Source organism: Polypterus senegalus, chromosome 1 (genome assembly GCF_016835505.1).
Source record: "Polypterus senegalus isolate Bchr_013 chromosome 1, ASM1683550v1, whole genome shotgun sequence".
Classification (NCBI taxonomy): Eukaryota; Metazoa; Chordata; class Cladistia; order Polypteriformes; family Polypteridae; genus Polypterus; species Polypterus senegalus.
Window position 1 is genome coordinate 27,705,976 of NC_053154.1, and position 25,688 is coordinate 27,731,663.

Consider the following 25,688-nt stretch of genomic DNA (forward strand, 5'->3'; position numbering starts at 1 on the left):
GCTCTGCCCCCTGCTTGATTCGCTCGCCAACACCCGGGCGGTCGCTATGCGCCAGCCACTTTGCATCTCTGCTGCTCACGTATGCGGATTTCACTTTCACCAAACAGCAAATCTTTTAATTCTTGTGGATACGCCCCTTTATTTTTAAAACTTTAGAAACACTACTTTTCTGTGATGGCAGCACGGATTAGATGATATACAAGTCTCCGACTTAAACTTTAAAGCCGAACAATATCGACATACTTCTGTCATATTACCTATGTCCATATATTCGATCTCTTTTTGCTGTTCCATTATCTCACCGAGTAATAATTTCTGTTTGTTAGCGCTAATGAGATCTTTACTATCAGTTTTTTGAGACTTTCAATTTTTACCACTTTCATAATCTCTAACTTGCTCTACATGTGTATCACGCCAACATTTTTTAACCTCTTTACAACGTTCTACTTTGTCTTCTACTCTTTGTTTTTTATTTCCAGCCCCGGTTTGACCTGCTAGGTTTTCAATCCCACTTGGTCCGAGCTGATTATCACTTTCCTTATTTTCTGAATTTGCACTTTTTTGAATTCTTTTCTGTCCAGCGCTTTTGGGCCTTTTTTTGACGCACTGCCCTTTCTTCTTCACTTAGTCTTTGACGTGTCATCTAGAACATATAAAATTCTTATCCAAAAAGGGACTACATCGATGGAAATGAATAGATTGTATGTCTAAAAATACTTCCCAGAAGAGCTTCTTTAAAGGATGAAACTGAGGACTTTTCATAAATGACGTTAAATGAGGAAAATGTAAAAAGAGCTGAGAGTGCAGAAACTGTGTCTGACAAAAGCATTCGCACGAATGAGAGTTGAGTAGACCATAGGCGTGTTTGAAAATGGTTGAGATGAGGGATGGACTTCACAAAATCTCTTGGCAAAAAGTTTGTTTCAAGATTTCCTTTTATAATAGGGAGATATATAAACAGAACATCTGTCTGTATGTTCCATATACAATCTTACACCCTTTGACTAATCTGAACCAAATTTTGAATAGTTGATCTCGAGGACCATAAGGACAACATATACTGTAGTACTTTGAAACCCAGAATTTTGACCCTGGGAGTCCTACTGTTTTTTTTTTTGTTTTTTGTTTTGTTTTGTTTGTTCTACAGTTTGCACACCAGTGTTACCTACTGGCTCAGAGTAACTGAAACATCTGAACAGACTAAATCCACCAGACTACCAGAGAAAATGACCAGAGCTTAACATTACTTACATGGTCAGTATTATGAATAGTGATAAAGAGAGTCCTTGCAGTTCTTGCCTCAGCCAGGAATCTGGCATGGATGGCCACTGGCATAGCAGGCACACTGGAACTGGCATCCCAGCAGGAAGGAATAGAAATCCATTAAATGGCTGGGAGGCTAGATGAAATGAGGGACCGTGGGTCATTGCCTCCCATGCTCATGTTGTTCCACAACATGCTGGATGACAGAAATTCTGTTTTTGAACCCCTGTCTGGACACCCACAAGACAGTGTGGGAATTATGGTTTTATAGGGTTGCCCTGTTGAGTTCTATGGGTTCCACCAGGAGGAGGTAAATCCCCTCTTCCATGGTGGTTCCGTCTGATCCAGAAGTGATTTTCTTAGTCAACAGTTTTGGCAATAGACGTAATCCCAGTTCGGGTTTGAAAGGGCACCCTTCACTTTACACAGGAAGTTGTATTTAGCAGTAGAGGATGGACATAGCTTGCCATCCTCATTGTGAATGACTTTGGTTGTGGCATTAATAGAGAAGACACCTTTATTGCAGGTGCAGCAAAGAAAAAATAAAACCAGTCTTATTTGAATCCAGAACTCTCTGTGTAGAGTTGTGTCTCAGTTTGGGGCTCAGTGATGCCCCCTACAGGCCACTACACATAACTGGAAATACTCATGGATATTCAATATCTCTTCCCTCAGTAGCTAAGAAATTACCAACTCCACATAAGAATTTGTGAATTTCCCCTTAGGATTAATAAAGTATCTATCGATCTAAGTTCAGATTGTCTTCACCCCTCAGCACATCTGTCAAAAAGCACGGGTGGGCATTCCTTGAGGGCCGCAGTGGCTGCAGGTTTTTGTTCCAACTCAGTTGATTAATTAAAAAACATTCCTTGTCAATTATTTAATTTCATAGCTTGCTAGTGCTTTAACTTTGCCATGTCAGGTCATTCTCATATCCTAGATTTTTTTTTTGCTTTCTAAGGATATCGTCCAAATGATTTGAAGACTAAAACAGATGAGTCATTCTCAATGCTTCACTTTTATTTCTTCACTTTCCTTCCAAGTGTTTAATTAAACCGATGTGCACGATAAACACACACAGGTGTAAATGGAAACAAGCTAAATGGAGAAATGCTGGTTTCTTTTGTCATTTGCATCTTCTTGCTAATAAGGAGCAATTACAATCTAAGAATACAGCTGCTTAAGACTAAAATAAGCAAGAAGGGTTCAAAATGTTAACGAGCGAGACAACTAAAGTGAAGCAGAAGTGACACTTGAGCAATAAGCAATTGGGTTGGAACAAAAACCTGCAGCCACTGCGGCCCTCCAGGACTGAATCTGCCCACCACTGATCAAGAGGATCCCCTCATTCACTGGCTAATTTGTCTTTCGACTTGGTAGGAATTACAACAAAAACTGACTACCACAGACACTGCTGCCAGTGTGACTGCGTAAGCCCTTTCAATATCATGATGAATAAATGGAAGTTTACTCAGATGGGTCCCCAACTGTATGCACAGTATCTTGTTTTAAGGAAGTGTATTTTTTCAGGTGTTATCGTAACACTGGTAATGTTGTTGTGAGAGTCAAACATGAGATAAATATGATAACTAAAGGTATTACGCAGCAATAATAATTACTTTATTTTAAATAAATGTCTATGTAAAAACGGGTCTAAGCCGTATAGAATATTTCTAAAGCTCTTTTTATGTGTCGTTTATTACAGGAGATAGCAGAGCCTTTGTTCAACCTAAAAATAGCCATGGAGCAGCTGGCAAGCAACAAGACTTTCCGGTTTATCTTAGCTACTGTACTCGCAATAGGAAACTTTCTTAATGGCTGTAAGGTAAGTAAGTCTGTATTAGACCGCTATCATCTGCCTTATCTTTGTGAATCCTTTTGTTCATTTTCTGAACTTATTTTCTGCTACAGTGTACAGGGAGCCTGTGTTAGCAATTTCAGGCACGAGAAAGTGATCAACCCTGTGCAGGACACTCTCATACACACAGCTTACCCGCCAATCACATCTTTAGACTTTGGAGATGAGAGGGCCAGAATGTCCAATGAAAATCTGCACAGACACCGAAAGAACCTTCCAGCTCCACCTATGCAAGGAACTGAGCCATGTTTATGGAGTGGTGAGATCACATTGTTAATCAACCTTAAAATCTCTATGTCAACTATTTTAATATCTTTTCAATCAGATTATAACATAAGTCATATTCGATTGGTCCCTAACAAACATTTTCAAAAATGCAAAATTAAATAAATATAAATAAGAATCAAAAGTTAGATAATAAATCAATTATCAAGAAAGAAAATAAAAAATCGGAAGTGGTCTCCCCTAGTCTTTCTCATATATTCGGGTCTGGGGAGAGATGTTTGAGGAGTAAACCGCAAGACAATGATTATATTTTTATATATTGTACATTAATGAGCCATCAATGACAAACTAAATCAAATTAATAATATATTGAACAATTATTTAAAAAGTAAAGTTGAATAAATCGGACTCTGTAGCTGCATGAATAAAAGGGAAAGTACTACTTCTGGTTAGCGGAAATAGCCCAAAAGTTGATAGAAATCTACGTTTTGTAAGTAATACTTGTATGCAAAATGTGGTTGACCTAAGTGAAAGTGTTATCGTGTTACATGCACACATACACAGTTATCGTGTTTACATACACACACAGATTTAATTCCAGAAATGGTACTTTCGGACGTCTAAAACATTGAGATTCACCAAAATCTCGAAATCACATTTTTGGAATATTATAATACTTTCCCTATACTGTACTTTGTATATGAGAAAATAAAAATGAATGTTATTTAAAAATTAGGATAAAATAATCAACACAAACTAATTTGTTTAAAAGAAAACAAAACAAATTACAAGGAAAAAGAAAACAATTTACCTAACTAACATCGTGAATGGAGCCCTAGTACACGTTTCTAAACTTCAGATCAGACAAAATAATTCAGTTATTATTAGAAAACCTCTAAAAGGGATTCGGGGGTTTATGTTGACACAGCTTTCTCATGATCTAAGCAATGAGGAGAAACAATTAAAAAAGACAAATATATAGTAAATGTTATGTTATATCATAAAAACTGGTGAGTATACAGTAAACTATATAATGCACTAGTGCGATCTGGAGTACCGGATGAAAAATAGACATAGCAGCACTAGAGGCTGTGCAGAGGAGAGGAATCAAGTGCATACCAAGAATTCAGGACCTGCCATACTGTATTTGTACAGAGTCAGAGACGTCAACCAGTTTAAAGCAGAGGTGACTGTGTGGGGAACGCATCCAGGTGTTCAAAATATTCAAAAGCATTGATACGGTAGATCCTGCAGAATTCATTCAATTAAATGGCAAATCTTGTACATGAGGACACCAGTGAAAATTAATGGGGAGAGCATTTAGGACTGAAACCAGGAAGTAATCTTTATGCAGAGAGTTGTGGGAATCTGGACCAAACTACAGAGTCATGTAGTAGAAGTAGGAACCTTGATGACCTTTAAGAAGAATTTGGATGAGATTTTGGAACAGCTTAGCAATTAGTAAAACTAACAGGCTTGATGGACTGAATGGCCTCCTCTCGTTTGTTAAATTCCTTATGTTCTTATTTGTTGTTAAATACTGCATGTTGTAATGATGATAATGATGATGGTGATTATTATTATTCAGTAGAAAAATGTGAAGCTGCAAGCATTAAAAGCAAAAGAAAACAAGATAAAAAAATGAATAAGAGGGAGTTGTACTGCTACTGTGTGATTTACCCCTGTAGCTAGACTGAGATAAACCACAGTATCCTGAAATCTTGGTTTGTAAAACAGCAGCTATTCTGCAGAAGAGACATTAAGCAGTTCCAAATCAGGTAATGTTAAGGTGCATTTTCAAAAGAAGCCTAAAAGTGAGTAAATTGGGTGTAGTTAACACAAAAAAGGGAGATCATTCCGCAGCTTTGGAGCAAAAATGCAAAAGCACTACAGTCAGCAGACAGGCAGAATCGGAATGGAGACTTCTCGAAAGGACATATGGAGAGTCAAAAGTCTGGAGATATTGAGGAGCTGAACCGTCCAGAGAACTGTAGGTCAAGACAAGAGTTTTGAAATGGAGTCTTGCAGCAACACAAAGCCAGAGGGGAAACTGAAGCTGAGGAGTAGTAAGAATGAGATGAGGAACAGAGAACACTAGAGGAGCAGCTGCATGCCGGAGCAGTAACAGTTAGAGGGCCGTGTGTTACTGTTGCAGTGTACTATTATTAGTGTACACTGTATTACTTTTTTATTTTATTGATTTTATTAAAACCAAATAGCATTCCATATAAATAATTCAAGCTTTACAAAAAAAAAAGGTTTGAAACAAATCAACTCCCACCCCTGAGTGTACACTGTATTACTATTGTTACCTTCAGTGGTAGCACTGCTGCCTCACAATAAGGAGATCATGGGTTCGCATCCCTGGACCTCCCTGTATGGAACGTGTTATATATATATAAATTATTATTATTATTATTATGGCCGCAGCAGTAAGATAAATTCCAACAGCTGTTAGGCCAGTCAATGAAGTTTTATTCATTCATTCAGTGCAGATGTTTGCACTTAACACTAATCAGTCCCTTCTGGTGTTTTTGTTCTAATGAGTTAAAAAAGTTGAGTTCATAGTAATCCATCCATCCATTATCCAACCTGCTATATCCTAACTACAGGGTCACGGGGGTCTGCTGGAGCCAATCCCAGCCAACACAGGGTGCAAGGCAGGAAACAAACCCCGGGCAGGGCGCCAGCCCACTGCAGGGCACGTACACACCAAGCACTCACTAGGGACAATTTAGAATCACCAATGAACCAAACGTGCATGTCTTTGGACTGTGGGAGGAAACCGGAGTACCCGGAGGAAACCCACGCAGACACGGGGAGAACTTTCGAACCCAGGTCTCCTAACTGCAAGGCAGCAGCGCTACCCACTGCGCCACCGTGCTGCTCTTCATAGTAATCTGTTTCTTCTATATTTTAACTATGAATGCTAAAGCACTACCTGGCTAAAGTGGCATCTGCGGCTTAAAGTCAAATTGCTGGATGGCAGGCACAATTTACCTAGAGCTAAATTTATCCAAGGTATGTGACATCTCACAAAATGTGACTAAGCATTTTTGCACCCACACATAGTGACAGACACACAGTCATACTGTCCAAAAGCTGCCTACTTTCCTACTTCAAGGCTTATTACAGCATGATTCATTTTTTATTACACATTTTCCTTCCTGCATTCCTAAAAATGTCCAAGTTAGTTTAGTGCTAAACTGACCCCATTTGACTGTGAGTGTGGATGTTTGACCTCTGATGGATAGGCATTCTGTCCAGAGCCTCTGGTTCCAGTATTCACCCAGGAGTGTTAGCTTCACAAATGGACTAAGTTTAATTCTGGGAATCACATGGTTGAAGTGTCATTCCAATTACGATGCCATCTCAAAGATATAAGAGTGAAGTACTGCTTTTAAATTTTTATTAAGAAGAAAAGAAAACCTTTTTAAACTGAGGGAAAATATACCAATAACTATCTGTTAAGGATCTCTTTGTATACCACGTTGTCAGTTCAGTAGTCCGGTTGTAATCTGACCAAACTGTGCTCTGAGATTACTTTTGAGAATGTAACGTATAGTTTTGTCCAGGAGGAAAGCAATGTTGCCTCAAATCAATGGCAACCTTTTGTAGGGTCTGTCCCTGAGACTTATTAATTGTCATCGCGAAGCAGAGCCTTACTGGAAATTTGAGGCATTTCAATTGAAATGGGAGATCAGAGGGTATAACGGTGATGCCAGGAATACATTGAGTGTGGAGAAACTCTAGAGACAGCATGTGTATTAACTTGTGGATTTTTCTGTGAGTATTTGGTGCCAGCGTGACGAATTTGCTACCGCAAGACCACGTTAGCCGTGGAGCTCAGCTCGGAGCATATTCTTTTCCTACCTTGTCAATTGTCTAATGCGTTTTTTGAACAGGTCTGATGCATGGAAGTGATCACTCATACTGCGTTCAGTCAGTACACATGAGCTACTCTCTTGTGTGATGTTACGATGTCCACAGCTTCATTTAATGTTAGCTAAGACCCAGCACTTAAAAGTTTCTCGCTACAGCAATTTTAACTCTGTTACAAAGTAATCCAAAGTCTCGTTTATACCTCGTATCTTCTCATTAAACTTGTATCTCGCAAATAAAGTATTCGACGAAGGCATGACAAACGGCAGCAGGAGCGTGTCCATAAACTTAATTTAAACTTACGGTTTACACCGTGCTTTGTTTCCGCAGTAGCTGCACTTATGAATAAGCTTGTATGCGTTATCTATTTATATGAGTGCAAAGCTTATGTAAATGCCAAGATGAAAGTGACACACTGGATTTTACTAAACTTTATGGCTACCTACAGTTTCTGCTCTGCCCCAGACACTGCTGGGAAAATCTAATGTACCTAGCAACCCTAAACTGAGTTAAGGTGGTTGGAGAAAATGTTATATGTTGTGTGTTTTTAGTGGCTGTGTTCTGTTATTTTATTTACAGTCTGTGTTACACACTGTATTATGTGTTATGGTATGCATTATATGATGTGCTGTGGTATCTAATATGTGTTATGTGTTATGTATGTACTATTTTATGTGTTAAATATGTTATGTTATGTTATGTTATGTTATGTTATGTTATGTTATGTTATGTTATGTTATGTTATGGAACTGGCTAGCCTTCATCAGGTGTGCAACTGAAAAGGAAAGAGCAGGTAACAAATGTAGGAGGAGAGGAAACAACTGAGTAGGTCAGACGAAAGGAGAAGATGATTCAAAAGTTAGTTGGTCTTTAAGATCTGGAGAAATATGTGATCTCAGGCTGAGAATGACTTTACAGAAGCTTCTTTTATTTTTCTTTGAAAAGAGTCTTTAAAGCCATGAGAAAGAACACAAACAGAGAGATCAGTGTGTTTAAGGTCAAGGGATGAGAAGAGTTTTGCAATAGGCTTTGTAAGGTCTGATTTTAAATGCTCCCTGGTTGGTCGTCTTCCAATTTCAACCGGGGTAGATGGCTGTACACTTCCTTTAAGAAATGCAGTGAATATGGTTTTTAGACTGGCAAGAGGTCCGTTGTTTATTATTGAATTTACCAGTGGGATCAGATACAAGGGTGTGGTTAGTGACATATTTGCAAGTGACGTCCCCGGTGAAGAATGTGGTTCCCCTCTGTTTGGTGAGCTGAGGATAAGAAGTTTGCATGGGTTAGGTGATTGATGAAAGTAAATCTTGTGGGGGTTAGCAAAAAAAGACTCCCGTGGAAGCCTCAGTCTGACAAATTTGGAAATTTTGTTTGATGACCTTTGGAAATGATAAAGTAGACCAGCGGGATTTGGGCACACTGATGCAGCCCAACACTAACTTCATATGCTATGTTATGCTAATGTATCTTGCATTCTATTATGATTATATTTTTCAGGCTAAAGGTTTTGAACTTGGCTACCTAGCTAAGCTTCCTGAGGTTCGAGACACGGTTCACAGAAAGACTCTTCTCCACCACACCTGCTCCATTTTGCTGGATTTGTTCCCTCAGAGTACAGACTTTCATTCAGAGATCACAGCAGTTACCAAATGTGCAAAGGTACAGTGTGCTCTTTCATGGCTTATGTGTATCCCTTTAGATAGGATTTTGTCAAATTATATTTTACTAGTAATTACTTCTATATTCTTGCTTAGGTGAAGGAGGAGAGAAGCATGCACTGATGCAGCACGTTACTGCACCCACCACATGATAAACAACCTAAGGGGATGACTGCATATTTATTAGGGATTAATCTCTTCACTATACTGTATCATGTATCAATTTACTGAGCCCATTTACCGTATATACTCCCACAGATAAGTCAGGACTTGATTTTATCGTATAATTTCTGGAATTGTATAATGTCGGTCGTATAAGTCAAATGTGGAAAACTCACGCTATAGGTCCAAGAGATTATGATATGCTAACACTCACCTGAGAGAGTAACCACGGAGCACACGGCCTTTTTTTCTATGTATTGTGCCTACATGACCAAACGGTAATAACCGAACTACTCCAAGGCGACGTTTGCACTGTTTTGTGTTTTTTGTATCGCACACCCTCATACACCTTTATCGTAAGAGCATCCCTTATTTACGATGGAGCGTTCGATCAGAAGAAAATATGAAGTTGCTTTTAAATGAAACATCATTGAAATAGCGAAAGAAATTGGTAACTGTGCTGCTGCAACAAAATTTGATGTGTCTGAGAAACTGATATGAGATTGGAGGGGGCAAGAAGACGTAAAAAAAAAAAGTGTTGCATTTTTGAATGGGCATATCATTTGGAGTCTGATTTAATGATCGATTTTTTTTTTGACCCGACTTATACGTGAGTATATACAGTAATTCAAGTTTTTAGTTGCAGATGAAAGATAAAATCGGGTGCCAGGCAGAAGCCAACCCTGGACATATATGTATATATATATTTTCATATACGTAAGTTGATAAATATTTTGTGAATTTTACGACAGAGTTGGGGTAAGTGCCTGAAACAAGTTTGGTAAATGTTTCTCTGAAGTCTCTCAAGCCCCATAGAAAAGCCAGTCTGCCTAACTGCCAAGCATTACCTTAACATATGGTTTTGGGGGCAGGTGTGAAGGTATTCTATTCCCCCATTAATATGAAATATGGCTGTTTGGAACTGGCTTGTATCAAAATCTTTTAAGTACCACAACACCCTATTGGCTGTAGGGGTTGGACAGAAAACCTACTGTATAAATGTGCTTGCTTTACATCACTCTCTCTCTCTTGCCAAACTGATTAAAGACCATCTCACACACCATAGAGAGAGCACAGCTCAGCAGGCAATGCGGCCTGTTCTGAAGAAAGCTGACCACAAATGATGCCTTAACTAGAGACATTTTAAGTAACTAACAAGTCTGTGTGCCGCCTGAAACTACACATCAACATTTATCAGGTTGTATGGTTGCCGATATTCAAATGTACTTTGTATATTGTTACTATTTATGAATATTATCAATAATACATTATTTAAAGTGTAACTTAACTCCTGCTTGTCTTTTACTACACCTAATTACCTGAGGTTGTAGATGTAGAAGGGAAGGTGGGGAGAAGTTACTGTATATACTACAATACCTTATAAACAGCGGTAAGTCTGTGAGATTTGAGGCATTCTGACAAAGGCTACATATTAATAATACAAAAGGGAAAAATAGAGTGATATATTACTCTACCAAGACAAAACAGAAACAAATAAAGAAGTCATGACTCTTGGTGAATTTAGTGCTTATTGACTTAATCCACCTGATTACAGTTTTGGGATGCCCCTTGAAAGCCTCTCACCATTTTGAAATAAATAAATAAATGCAATACACATTTAGCCCAGTGTGACACTGTCTATTTGTCATTCTTTTTAGTGGTACTAACTCTGTGGCCATCCTTATGCTGGTACTTGTAAAAATTAGACCCCTAATTTTTATTGTCACACATTGGATTATTTAATAAGATATATTTCTTCATAAAAGAGTAGTTCAAAGTTACTGGAAATATTGGAGAGCCACTACAACTCTAAATGTAATTTCTGTTTCAGGTGGATTTTTCCCAGGTGTTGACAAACTTAGAGCAGTTAGAGACTCGCTCCAAGGCTTCTGCTGGACAGCTAAAAGTTATCAGCAAAAGAGAAACGGGGTCAGCATTAAAGTGCAGACTGAAGAGTTTCATAAAAGACTCAGCACACCGAGTGAACATTCTGAGAGCTGTCTATCGTCGAGTCACCAACAGGTAAGTCATAATCAAACTGCTCCTCATCTAACCATTCCTCCTGCCTTCAAGCCCCAATATGGGAGTGAAAAATTCAAGCTGCACATGCAAACTCCTGAGCAGAGGTCTGCCAAGTTAAGTACTGAGGTGTCAAAGTGCCTGACCAAACAACCTGAAATCAGACTAGCAGTGCCAAACTCACACAAAAAATATATTAGTTGCAGATATTACAGAAAATTGGAAAAATATAATTATGATAACAAAGTTTAAGTTTCCTATAAGCATTTTAACAATATGTTAGGTGTGATACTGTCCAGTAAGTTTTGCACAATACCACCATCTTCTGGGGATTGGGGCACAGTGATCCACCTGCCTTTAATTAATTCATTAATTTCATTTCTATAAGCACCTTTCTAGTTTCTAAAAAAGCTGTACAAGGAAAGTTGGGAGCCACTTCAGCCACCACCAATGTGTAGCTTGCACTTGGATTATGCAACTGCAGCCATACTTGCATGAGTATGCTCAACACACATTAGCTATTAGGTGATGAAGGGGTGGGAGAAATAGCTTACCAGTTAGGGACAGGGGATAATTTGTGGGCCAGAATGGACAAGGATGTGGTGGGAAGCTTTGCCAGGACATTGGGGTACATGCTATTGTATTCAAAAGATGCCCTGAGATCTTTAATGACCACAGAGAGTCAGGACCTCAGTTGTTTTTTTTTTCACTCTGGTTTTTCATTTGGTTTTATTGTCTTGTTTTATAAGCTAAATAAAAATATACATATACAAAATGCTTTTTAAAAAACACTTTTTAACTTAATATAAGCGTGGTTTTTAAAAAGTATTTTTTATAAATATATTATTTTCAACTTTTTAGTCTTGGGTTTGTTTTAGTACTAGTCGTTAGTAGCACCATCTATTGGTAAAATCTTGAAATATTCTTCATGTAAAAATTTCATTTCTTAATTAACATAGATTAATTGATCAATTAGTGAAACTGATTATTGATTCATGTATTGTAATCAGAAGTGAGTAAATGTGCAAAATGTCAAGTCATTTGGACAATAGGAAGTGGGTTAAATATCGATTACAAGATTTGTAACAGACAACAAACAGGTGAAGTTAATATAAAGCACAGTAAAAAGCAGCATTCACCTTCTATCAGTTAGCCATGGATTTAGCTGCAGAAAACACGGACTGTTCTCCAGGCAAGATATGACAGTGGTCTTTTGAGAGAAACGCATACACTCACCAGCCACTTTATTAGGCACATCTTGGTTGGATCCCATTTTGCCTTCAGAACTGGCGTAATTATAGCAAAGATTCAACAAAGTGTTGGAAACATTGCTTGGGTATTTTGGTTCATATTGACATGATAGCATCACAAAGTTGCTGCAGATTTATCAGATGCACATCCATGATGCAAATTTCCAATTCTATCACATCCCAAAGGTGCTGTGTTGGATTGAGATCTGGTGACTGTGGAGGCCATTTGAGTACAGTGAACTCATTGTCATGTTCAAGGAAACCAGTTTGAGATGATCTGAGCTTTGTGGCGTGGTGCGTTATCCTGCTGGAAGTAGCCATCAGAAGATGGGGAGACTAACCATGCAAAATCGGAAAACCAGATAAAATCCAACATGGTTGTAATAAGTACTCAGATTCTTGTCTTACTATCTTTTTCAGCAAATGTTCTTATAAATCCTTTTTAGTGAAGAAATCAGATGCAATGGCATGATGGAAAAAACAGGAGGAGGAGGGGTAGAGAAATGCAAAGAAAGGAGCAGTTACTTAGTAAAGTATGTGTGACCGTCAACCTTAGTTTTACGTCTCATCTGAGATTTGCCTCCATTTTTACAGTACATTGTCCCCATCACTGCACTGGGACATTGGGATCCACATTCAGACCACAGGGTTAGCACCCCCTGCTGACGTCACCAACACCTCTTACAGAAGCAGCCCAAGCTTTTCCTAGTTGGTCTCCCATTCAAGTGATGGTCAGATCCAAACATGCTTAGCGTCAGCTGAATTACCTGTGTAAGTGTTATGGGTCCTGGCAATGTGAAGACACCATTAGTAACTCAAATGGGAGGAAAACTGAAGTGCCTGAAGAAAAAAAACAGCAATGTGGTGATTGGGCTCAGGATTTGAATACAAACTCCAAGAGTTGTGAAGTTGCAGTGCTAACTGCATATTGACTATATCCATTAGCTGTTAACCGAATTTATATTGGTGAGGTTTGCATATTGTTCCTAAGGCACCTAACCCCACACTACAGGACTAATGATGTAAGCACCTTTAAACCAGCAAAATTATTTTATCCTGATTTCTGAATGGTTTCCTACTGAGACAAATCACCAGAATATTTCCATAGAACCTACGTATGTGTAAGTTTCAACTGAATCTGGCTGCAGACCTCAAGCAGCAGACCTTTCTGTGGCTGCTCCAGACTCCTGTGATGTATGTTTTGGATCACATTTGACAGTCTGGAATGGGTTTTGGTGGTTTCATTTCTATTACTCTACCATAACTCTGTCATTTCCTTTGCTCTCCAGGTTCCATTCATTCCTACTGTTCCTGGGCTATCCAAAATCAGCTGTGAGAGAACTTCACGCTGAGAGATTCTGCAAAATTGTCAGTGATTTTGCTTTAGAGTACAGGACTGCTCGGGCACACATTGTCCAGCTCAGGGAGAAACAGAATGAAAAACAGGTATGAGCAGAGAGGTGCAAGCAGATTTGAGCTTTGCTCTTGTATTTTATCCAAAATGAAGAATTGACCTATATAAAAAATATGTTGTGTGCCTACAGTGTATTACATATGGGATCTTGAGTAGGAGAAACTGCTGCATATGTCAAAGTGTTGTAGGCCACTGGATCACCTAGTCAAGATGTCAGTCCATTGTAGTGAACATTGATATACAAACCTACATCGACTCATACAGGCTCAGATTAGATAGATAGATAGATAGATAGATAGATAGATAGATAGATAGATAGATAGATAGATAGATAGATAGATAGATATTATAGCAAACCACAGCTCCTGAATCACACAGAAGAGCTTCTGGCTTGTATAACTGATAACCAGCTTGTAGGGGGCAGTGAGACGGTCAGACCCGCCCAGTTATATCATAAGCTTACATTTAAAGGCATTACCATGTGGCTAGAGCAGGTCCAAGTTTATGTTATCAACAAATGGAACATGCGGATAGAAGTTTGTTCCTTCCAAAGTTCTCCTGGTTGAAGTCATCTTGATTCTAGGGTCAGAATGATTCATCATTAGAGTGTTAGTAACAGAGTGAATCTTTTCTATTGCTGAGTTAATAAATTAATTAACCATTAATCAGGATGATATAAATTATTTCCCAAGGCGGTAATTCGGACAAATTCCATTAGAATTTCATTGTCTTGGTTAAACATTATAATTGTAATTGTAACATGCTCGCTTTTTTACCATTGAGATTTGAAACTTCATCCAACTTATTTAAAAGCAATTAATCATTCCTCATTATATGGAGGCAGGCCATATCTAAAACCTTTTTTTACATTCATTTTCTCTTCGATATGGATCTTCACCCCTTCCATCCTCGGATGAGCTGCTTCTCTGATGAGGTGTAAAGGGTGTTAAATAAAAAAGTTAAGCAAAAATGTGAATAAAAAGAGAGAAGGGGAGTGTCTACAAAAGGCTGCTGCTTGGTGAAACATATTCTGGAGAATCGTCAGGTTCGCATTGCTATGGTTCTTGTTGGTATGGCATGGGACATGGGGCAAGGCAGAGGTGGGTGGATGATGGATACTATTTGGGTTTGTTATTTCTTATATAGTCATATTGATTGTTTTATTACATTAATAAACATCAGAGAAAAGTATGATCACCTGCAGTGTTAGGTTACATAACCGGCAAAAAGGAGAATAGTTAGTACAGACTTTACACTCATGTCACTAATACCCTGAATTAGCAGATGACGATTCTGTCCTGTTTTTAAGCTGATAATCTTCAAGTTGGATGCATTCACCTCTCTTTCCTACAGTTGTGTGCAGTTTCAGGAGGCAGGTTCAAATGCAACATGCTGCTGCTGCTTAATTCCGCTGCTGATGTCTGACTACTGGTTTAAGTAACATGAAGCTGGTTACACAGACTTGTAAAGAAGTGATGCATATGGGAAACTGTCTTGTGCCTGATGCTTCTGGAATTAAGTGAATTTGATAGTATTAATGTATGTTGTTAGCATTTCATTGATTTACTGTTGTAATTATTAATTAAGAAGGTTTTCTGTACTTTGAAACAGATCTGGATGAGTCCCCATCCCATCATGGACCTAGGTGTGAATAAGAAGGTCTGGAAAATGAACAAATCAAAAAATTAACCCTTGCATTCCTTAATGTTCTCTTCTGACAGGGCTCATGTGCAAGTCCAGCATGTCAAAGAAATGAATCTTCTGATGACGTCAAGCAGCATGAATGCATGAAGGAGATTCTCAGCACCCCAGAGATGACTCGACGTCTGGACAATTCTCTGCCAAGGCCTCGTTACAAGAAAGATGGTAAAGGTGAGCTTTTCTTCTTTGATTTCCAAATTCTATTGTCATCTCATCCTACTCGATTAGACCAGTACACCTATCAGTTGTATTTCTGCACTGTTTTTTTTTATCTTCTTGCTTTGAAATAGTGCAGAGGTTAGAATGCTGAGAGGGGTTTATTCATGTTTTTTTTATTTTTTTTGTTCACAATTGGCCTCCAATATTCATCCCACATCCCAAAGGTGTGCATGTTGGGTTAATCTGCCCACGGACATGCCCTACAATAGATTGTCATTCCATCCAGTGTTGGTTCCTGCCTTGTTGCTGAGTTATGCCCTGGCTTCATTAACTCTGAATTGTATTGAGCAGGTTTGAGAATGTTTTGTTATGCTTTGAAATGTTCACAATTGCTTTCTAAAGAACCCTGTGATGTTGTGATCTATGAAGATTTATATAACAAGGATGCTCAAGGTCGAACCTTGGAGAGCTTTATTGGTACACAGTAAAAACAATTATAGTTTATGGCTCATCATGGATATGTGCAGTGTGTTTTTTCTTAAAAAATAACATGCTGAATATTTTCCAAATCAAGATGCACAAAATCCCACAGGAACCCATCCCTTAGTATTAGCTAGCAACTACCCTTTCCTGTTTCTGATTCCTGTAGGTGAGATTAGTGATTTTCGTGCTCCCAGTATTGTGGAGGAATGTACTGAGTACTGTTTCTATCCCCATACAAATTTAGGATTGCGATCAAGATTGCCATTTGAAATGGCAAAATGTGCATCACACTACAAGAAAAACTACAATGAAACGTGTACATGTGAAATGAAATGAGTCCGCTGATCAGAGGTGGGTAGAGTAGCCAAAAATTGTACTCAAGTAAGAGTAGCGTTCCTTCAAAATAATATTACTCAAGTAGAAGTAAAAAGTAGTCCACCAAAAACTTACTCAAGTAAGAGTAAAAAAGTACTTGGTGAAAAGACTACTCAAGTACCGAGTAACTGTTTGAACATAATAAATGATTTATTTTTTAGAAATGTTGTAATAAGACAGACAAAAATATAAAATAATGTGCAAATTCTGCACAAATAACACAAAGTTCTCAGTTTTTCACAGCAAAGCTTTTGAAGCCGATACCTACAGTAGGTAACATATGTTTGAACAGTGCAAACTACTTACAGTGACGAGATATCCTGTACACTGACAGTATAATACTGCATATGCACTTTGTGGTGTAGCGGGTCCATGGTTTCAAAAAAAAAAAGTTTCAAATCCATAAAGCCGTGTCACTCTCTGTGGGCGCAATTGCACGACTGCGAGGAGTTAATGAGGTAGTTGGTAGTTGGAGCGAGTCGCACCTGCACGTGCGGGTCCAATCATTCTCAATTGAGTTACTGGCTTCCTACGGCGTGTGATTAAGGTCCACGAAGACGGGAGTGTATATATACGGGTCAGCACAAAAAGAAGGGGGAATCAAAGAAAAGGAGAAAAGACATGAAAGGCAGGCTTGAGAATGACAATCTGGTTCTTGCAGTGAAGCTGTGACCGTTTAGCAGTGAACAGGAGCCCCACATGACTAAAAAGTCTCTCACAGGCTGCAAGACGCAGGAAGTTTGTGTGTGGTCATGTGACTGCACGGCTATGTCTGATTGGTGAAACAGTCATGCAGTAGATCCACTCTCTTGCAGAAATAAAGTTTAATGTATAAATGGAAAAAAGTAGCGAGTCGAGTGTTGCCCAGCGTAACGGAGTAAGAGTAGCGTTTCTTCTTCACAAATGCACTCAAGTAAAAGTAAAAAGTATGGTGCAGTAAAACTACTCTTAGAAGTACAATTTTTTAAAAAAGTTACTCAAGTAAATGTAACAGTGTAAATGTAACTCGTTACTACCCACCTCTGCCACTGATATATAGAGGACTTTATTTAAACACTAAATGAAAAGCACATATGGAACTGGCACAGGTAAACACTTCCAGACAGCAACTAAAAACATTTCTCTCAGTTTTTCTGTGAATTCAAATTTATGTAAATTTGTAGCTCAACATAAACTGTGGTTTTTCTGTCATGTGCATCTTATTGGTAGCCTCCTTAGAGTTAGGGAGTTAGGTCTACTTTCAGGAAAACGAATCAAAAACAATACAAAAATGTTATTATGTGTAACAGATATATGTCACTACCAAAATATCAACATAAATGCACAATGAAAGGTATGTCTGCTGTCAACTTGTGCACTGCTGCAAATTTACTATGCTCCCTTTGCGTGATATATTTTGAATCAGTCACTAATTCACAGTTCGATGTTGCAATCGGGACAGTAGACGTGTTTTTCTTTGCACACTTTTCTTATGTTTTTTCTGTTGCTTGAGCATAAGAAGATAGAATGTAAGTGCATGTTCTGCATGCTCATAGTAGCCCTTGTGTTATTTGTAGGGTAATAAAGCGCAAGGCTTAGTGACTTCCACATTTTCCCTGACACAAACATTGACAGTTGTTGCTTTGTGAACAGTGTTTAGGGGGCTGATGTTTTCCTTGTCTTTCTACTTAATCAAATTCATTTTTCCTTTTTGCCACACACTTACTTGCAAGACGATGAACGTTCAGGCAACCACATTCACCAGGTATATCCTTGTCAACGTCTGATGACCAATTTACATTGTCATCACTGCCACTCAATTCAAGTAATGGTTCAGTTTGTTCTAAGACTGACATTGTAGCTTCTCGTTTGCACATCATTGTGTTTGGGTTCAAGTCTCCGCCCCACTCATGAATATCAATCAGTTACATTAGTTGTAAAATGCATAAGAATGATGTTAAGTCATCCACTAGATGGCAGACGAATGCTGCCCTAACAGTTTTTTGGACTTAAAACTCTAAAGTAGATCATTGCACATCACCCCAAATCTCACTCTGGAATAACCAGACTTACGCAGAATTCACACTGAGGGATGATGCCAAGGAGGTTAATTGACAGCTGTTTAAGACAATAATAAGTGATTAAGATAGGGAATGCAGTTATTTTGTCCAAAATAACTGACTAAGGGATGGGAAATCTTAACAAAAATAAAACATAAAAATGTTGCTTAAGTAATAATTGTTTAAGTAGCAAAACTTGGCTCCTGTTATATTGTAGTTAGTAAGCTATGTGACATGGCAGTCTGTGTTTTTATACAAAAACAAATAATAAAAATACTTTGTTTATACAAACCGGATTCCAAAAAAGTTGGGACACTATACAAATCGTGAATAAAAACTGAATGCAATGATGTGGAGGTGCCAACTTCTAATATTTTATTCAGAATAGAACATAAATCATGGAACAAAAGTTTAAACTGAGAAAATGTATCATTTTAAGGGAAAAATATGTTGATTCAGAATTTCATGGTGTCAACAAATCCCAAAAAGTTGGGACAAGGCCATTTTCACCACTGTGTGGCATCTCCCCTTCTTCTTACAACACTCAACAGACGTCTGGGGACCGAGGAGACCAGTTTCTCAAGTTTAGAAATAGGAATGCTCTCCCATTCTTGTCTAATACAGGCCTCTAACTGTTCAATCGTCTTGGGCCTTCTTTGTCGCACCTTCCTCTTTATGATGCGCCAAATGTTCTCTATAGGTGAAAGATCTGGACTGCAGACTGGCCATTTCAGTACCCGGATCCTTCTCCTACACAGCCATGATGTTGTGATTGATGCAGAATGTGGTCTGGCATTATCTTGTTGAAAAATGCAGGGTCTTCCCTGAAAGAGATGACGTCTGGATGGGAGCATATGTTGTTCTAGAACCTGAATATATTTTTCTGCATTGATGGTGCCTTTCCAGACATGCAAGCTGCCCATGCCACACACACTCATGCAACCCCATACCATCAGAGATGCAGGCTTCTGAACTGAGCGTTGATAACAACTTGGGTTGTCCTTGTCCTCTTTGGTCCGGATGACATGGCGTCCCAGATTTCCAAAAGAACTTTGAATCATGACTCGTCTGACCACAGAACAGTCTTCCATTTTGCCACACTCCATTTTAAATGATCCCTGGCCCAGTGAAACGCCTGAGCTTGTGGATCTTGCTTAGAAATGGCTTCTTCTTTGCACTGTAGAGTTTCAGCTGGCAACGGCGGATGGCACAGTGGATTGTGTTCACTGACAATGGTTTCTGGAAGTATTCCTGAGCCCATTCTGTGATTTCCTTTACAGTAGCATTCCTGTTTGTGGTGCAGTGTCGTTTAAGGGCCCGGAGATCACGGGCATCCAGTATGGTTTTACGGCCTTGACCCTTACGCACAGAGATTGTTCCAGATTCTCTGAATCTTCGGATGATGTTATGCACAGTTGATGATGATAGATGCAAAGTCTTTGCAATTTTTCGCTGGGTAACACCTTTCTGATATTGCTCCACTATCTTTCTGCGCAACATTGTGGGAATTGGTGATCCTCTACCCATCTTGGCTTCTGAGAGACACTGCCACTCTGAGAAGCTCTTTTTATCCCACTCATGTTGCCAATTGACCTAATTAGTGTTTCTTGGTCTTCCAGCTCTTCATTATGCTCAAATTTACTTTTTCCAGCCTCTTATTGCTACTTGTCCCAACTTTTTTGGGATTTGTTGACACCGTGAAATTTTGAATCAACATATTTTTCCTTTAAAATGATACATTTACTCGGATTAAACGTTTGATCTGTCATCTACGTTCTATTACAAATAAAATATTGACATTTGCCATCTCCACATCATTGCATTCAGTTTTTATTCACAATTTGTTAAGTGTCCCAACTTTTTTGGAATCCGGTTTGTAAAAAAAAATATGTACCAATTAGATCTACTCCAAAGTTACTGTCATAATGTGGATTGATTTAGTTTTTTCTACCTTCTATACAATGTTTTTCTGGTTTCATTTCTCACTGGTTAGTTTTTTTGATTAAAAATACATTTAACGTACAGTAAGGTCTTCATAATCGGAGCGGTTACATGTCAATACCACTTGCGAAAACTGAAATCTGTAAATATTCTTATTCTCACTGAAACATGCAATTTTAAATGTTTTTCATTTCAACAACTACATCTAAAAAAAAAAAAGAAATTAACAAGAACTTCGTAATTAATAGATACCTTTAAAATAATTTTGAATGGTTTATAAGTTTACATATTCATATACATTTAACAAAACAAAAAATAATTAAAAATTAAATTTAACTTGACTTTTACATTTACTCGCTTAAGCTTAACTGTTACACATATTCAATTTAAATAAATGGAGAAAAAAATGACATTCTATTGACATACTCTAAGAGTTTCTGTCCCTGTAGATGAAGAAGGATCAGTTGAAGCTGAGATCTGCGAATGCAGGGTTGGGATATTTTTATATTGTAGCAACACTGTAATAGGAAGTTGATGTTTCTTTTTTAAATCGTTCAACAAAGCTGAGTATAATGTTAAAATATCTTCAACATTCTACTTGAATTTCATTGCTTGAATTACGATTTTGTTAAATTTCTAGCAGAAGTCTGCAAAGTGTTCTGCATCACGTAACACCATGGCTAAGTATTTCCAACCTGAGCTCTTTCACATATGCTTGTTCGAGGGCAGAGGAAGTGACATCTTCTGTGAATACTCAAATCTGCAATTACAGATCCTGCGAATACAGAGACATGACACTAGTTAAATTATTTTAGCATCTTTTCTGATGCCATTTTCTTTTTCATGGATTCTGCCATTTTGTGGATTTGTGGCCATGATGCAGTGATCCATTGCTAGGGGATACAGTCTGTGACTTACTAGTGCGAGAGTTTAAAGGTTGTTGCAATTCATTTCCTGGTATCCAAGATTACGGATAAACTCCTTCAAAACTTTGAGCATGATTATTTTTGGTTAGTATTTCCTGGTACAAGAACTTTAGCTTCATAATTTGACTTTTATTTAGTATTTATGCTGGGCTTTGACGATAGTGTGTTTTGTCTGTTTACAACCCTTGCCTGTTTATGTTGACTACATTACAACTTCTGATCTCTTCCCACTTAAAAAAACTGTAATTTTTATCTATGGCAGTACAGTTAGAGGACAACACATTAGAAAACATCTTGAAAATAACATGCATGTTTAACAAACTAAAATAAGGCTCGAAGGAGGGATGGAAGGTTTAAAGCCTTAAGGTTCTAAAATGTCATACAAAATTACATATGGGTCAAACAAAGCTGGACCTGTTCACCAACAGCAATAATGTAGATATAAATTATTAGTTCAAGTTAAAATTAAATCTTTTTGAACATGTGCATCTACTTGATTGACTAATTGGAGACCAAGAACTGTAGAAAGCAATAAGATAGACAGATGAGATCCTAAGAAGGTGAAGTCCACAGCATCAGTAAAATTGGCTAAAGAAAACATCTGCTCAACTACAACAGTGCTTTAGTAAAATCAGATAAAGAAATGAGCGACTTGATGACTTTGCTATCAGCACCTATTTCCAAATGGACTTTGTTTAGCTGCTTTTGCAGAAAATTAACCTTTTGAACATTAAAGGAAACAAGTTAGAGTAACTGCACTTATTTGGCTTGTAAATGCCTTAATGGATAGACTGGCATCACAACTAGGACAGACGGTGATGCCCTTCCTGGCCAGGAGGCCATATTGGACAGACCACATAGATGGAGATGCAGCCCAGCCAGGAGGGCTCTCAGTTCCTATCTCAGTTGCGGCAAAAGTATAATGGAAGGACTGGGAAAATCACAGTTCATCCCACAATACAGCAGGTAGAAGTGCTCCTCTTGCTTGGTCCCAATTTGGACACCTGCAGGGTTCCATGGTACCTGTAGTTCGGAAGGGCAACCATGTCTGGGTTCCTGTGAGCTACCTGAGGGCCCTGACAGCAGAAGGCATGTCTACATTGCAGAGCTTCCACTTGTCCCGGAAGTAGTTCTGCCAGCAATGTCATGGCATCAGAAGAATTCCTTGATCCAATATATGGAAAAGCACCATATCACGTTCCTGGAGGAGTGGAACAAGAGGGAATGGGCATTATATCATCTTTGGTGATGTTATAAAAGCACATACTGTGTAAATAATAAAAGAACTTTATTTGAACCTGTAAATGTGTGTGGTCCAATGAGATTGAGGTTTATTGACGCCCCTTTGTGGTTACAGGAGTTTTATTTACATTTTATTGAAAGGAAACATATGCAAGGTTACAACTTTCTGAGGTACATGAACCTGATTTTCACTGAAGCTAGTGTCCTCTACTGGAAACAATTAAGAAACTGGGTCAGAACAAAAACATACAGCCACCATGACTGACCACACTTGATCTTCCCTGCTGTATGAAAAAAAGATTAAATGATTGGTTTTTGGTGAGATTTAATTTCAAAAATGTCATTTTGGTTCATAGTTAAATATTAAAAATGAGAGGTCTCACACAATTGTTTTCATGAAAGGTTGATACAAATCTAATCAACAATTTATTTTGTTAACAGGTCCCACTCCCCAGAAAACCCAGCGGCCAATGTAAAAAAAGAAGAAAAGGCATCTGTAATACAGCTGGCACTGATGAACACCCTTTTATAAATATTGGAGGCACTGGGCAAGTTTGTAAATACCTAAAGAGTTTTGTGGATCTGAATCATCAACACTTTTAAAGAGTTACAACCATCCTACTGTTTTATTTGTGGTCTTCAATATTGTTCACTTGTAGTGTAAATGTAAGTTATTCATCCCTTTGGACTTCCTCATGTGTTATTATTTTACAGAACTCAAATGTATTTAGTGGGAATGTAATGCCACTGATCAACATGTCAAAGAGAAATAAAACCGTACAGATCCTTTAAAATTGATTATAAACAGAAAATGATTGATCATTAAGTATTCAATATGTCCCCCATCCCGAATATTCAGAGATTCACTATTAAACAAAGATGTCCATGCCACATTACACAACTTCTAGTCACTGAGTATGTTAGACTGCAGTCTAGAAGGATCGGCCCAAGATGGTTGTGGTAGAAACGGTAACCTTAAATATAAATCTATTAATAATCAGCCCACAGAACCAGGCAGGAGGAAGCTTGTCCATTGCAGTTCTTATTTCTCATCATGAAGAGTTATAGACTCTGTCATAGCAGCCTGTGATGGAATGGCCACAAAGTAAAGACAGAGAGCTATATTTACAGAATGAATTTACATAACAGTACTGAATTAATGCTGACATTTGCTCTGATTGGTTCATTGGCTTGTACCACCTGAATATTTACTCTGATTGGCTAAAAGACACAAGGAGTTTCCAGCAGAGAGTATCATCCAGGCCATATGCACCAAAATAAAAGTCTAATTTCTACTACATTCTTGGTCCTTACAATACTTTTCAATACTTTTTGAGTTCTTTTTTGTGTGACATCTGTCAAGTCCTACTGGTATATGATAGTCAGCCAACATTTTGAATCATCACTCAGAGTCTTCTTGTTTTTTGTTGTTCACTTGACCTTTATCTAATATACTGATATGCTTACTGATAACTAGTTTCTGACACTTATTAACCTTTTTATAATACTTGTAAGATGGATGCTATATTTTAATGTGGAAAGCATACCAAAACACTTAATGCACAATAACTATATTACCCCTCAATGACTATTTGACCCCTTCATCTTAGTCCACACAAGTGAATTGACCCAGATTATTTTCCAAGATAGAAGCTGAAAGTCTGGAACAGAATGAGAGGCAAGAGCTCCAGTGGCAGATTAGACAAAGGTAGGGAGGTAAAGAAGGAGTATTTAATTGTAGTTCTCCATGTGCAAGAGGACCAGCCAACCCACATGATATAAAGAGAGCCATTCTTATGTCTGGGTAGGTCCACAGAGGTTCTAGAATTTCTTATTTTTCCTTCTATTTTATATAATCAAGTCCATCTGGGTTTATCTACATCTGTTTATAAATCAGGTCTTTCATTTACCTTAGCATCCTTGGTGTTCGTTCTGAGTAACATTTTGGCTCCTGAGTGCCCTTTACTAGCCACTTAGTGTTCAGATACACAAATATAAGACTTATTGCTGTGTCACATTAGATTATTTTTAAAAAGATTTTCAATCGAAGCCTTCATTTATGTAATCTTATCAGATCTGAGGCAGTTGGTGGGACCTTCCTGTGAAGGTTCACTTGCCTAATGACTTGCTCTGATTTAAATCAAACAGATTTGATTTTGCCTGAAGTTGAAGGGATAGGTTCTGTGTGTATTCAAGAGATGACGACCAATGAAAGCTCACTTGGAATTACAATGCATATAATGCAGCTATGAGAAGTAAATAACATGAATATTTTGAACTACTAAACAAAAACAGGCTTGTCTGTCAGATGCCTTGTGTTTTATGAAACATGGCAGAACAGAAAAAAGAAGACATTGCAGAGATTGAAGCTGAACTCACCGTGCCTGGAAAGCATTTGTATAGCACCAGCTTCATCAGACGGCATGTTATTGGCTGTCAGAAAAAGGGATGAGCTTGATTTAAATTTATGTGACGGAAAGTCATTAAAGTTATGGAATTTGTCATGTCCTGCGATATTCTAGCCATGTAATCTGATATCCTTAGACAATGAAGTCAGCAACGGCAGTTGTCAAATTTGACATCTCCTGTGGCTAGAATTTGTGAAATCTGCCACTAATGGTGCATTTTCTGTATCTTCTATGTGTAGGCTAATTCCTAATATTGTATTTTTTAAGTGTTAAATGTAATATTTGTTGAAATCTTGTTAACCATGTAATGGACCTTGTGATGATGTATGCACTTCATGGTGCTATATAAAATAAAGAAGGACTGATTTCTTGATTAGAGTGAGAGTTGTAGTGATTAAGGCTTTGGACTCCAATCTCCAAGAGGGAGGGTCGTTGATTTCACATACGGCTGTGAGTGTGGCGATCATCAAGAGGATACCCCTATTCCACCACCATTGTCGATTTCACTTGTGGCTGCCAGCACACTGATAGACCCCTGTGACCCTGTGGGTGGGATATAGCAGGTTGGATAATGGATGGATGGATATATTTAATCTGCTACATACCAGGCCACACCTAAATTTTGTCCAGAAAAGTCTACTTACTGGTATAAAAATGTACAAAGGTTTTAGGAAAACATGACA

The 25,688-nt window shown here is 38.1% G+C and overlaps 1 protein-coding gene across 1 annotated transcript in view; it reads left to right on the top strand.

Moving 5' to 3' along the window:
* LOC120523653 (FH1/FH2 domain-containing protein 1-like) overlaps positions 1 to 25,361 on the top strand; it is a 49,462-nt gene extending 24,101 nt beyond the window's left edge. The window contains exons 4-9 of the mRNA XM_039745167.1: positions 2,969 to 3,088; positions 8,726 to 8,887; positions 10,880 to 11,070; positions 13,607 to 13,763; positions 15,453 to 15,603; positions 23,039 to 25,361. Of these exons, the coding sequence (XP_039601101.1) occupies positions 2,969 to 3,088; positions 8,726 to 8,887; positions 10,880 to 11,070; positions 13,607 to 13,763; positions 15,453 to 15,603; positions 23,039 to 23,073 (816 nt within the window). The 3' untranslated portion in view covers positions 23,074 to 25,361. The remainder of the gene's footprint in view (positions 1 to 2,968; positions 3,089 to 8,725; positions 8,888 to 10,879; positions 11,071 to 13,606; positions 13,764 to 15,452; positions 15,604 to 23,038) is intronic.
* Positions 25,362 to 25,688: the final 327 nt, after the last annotated feature.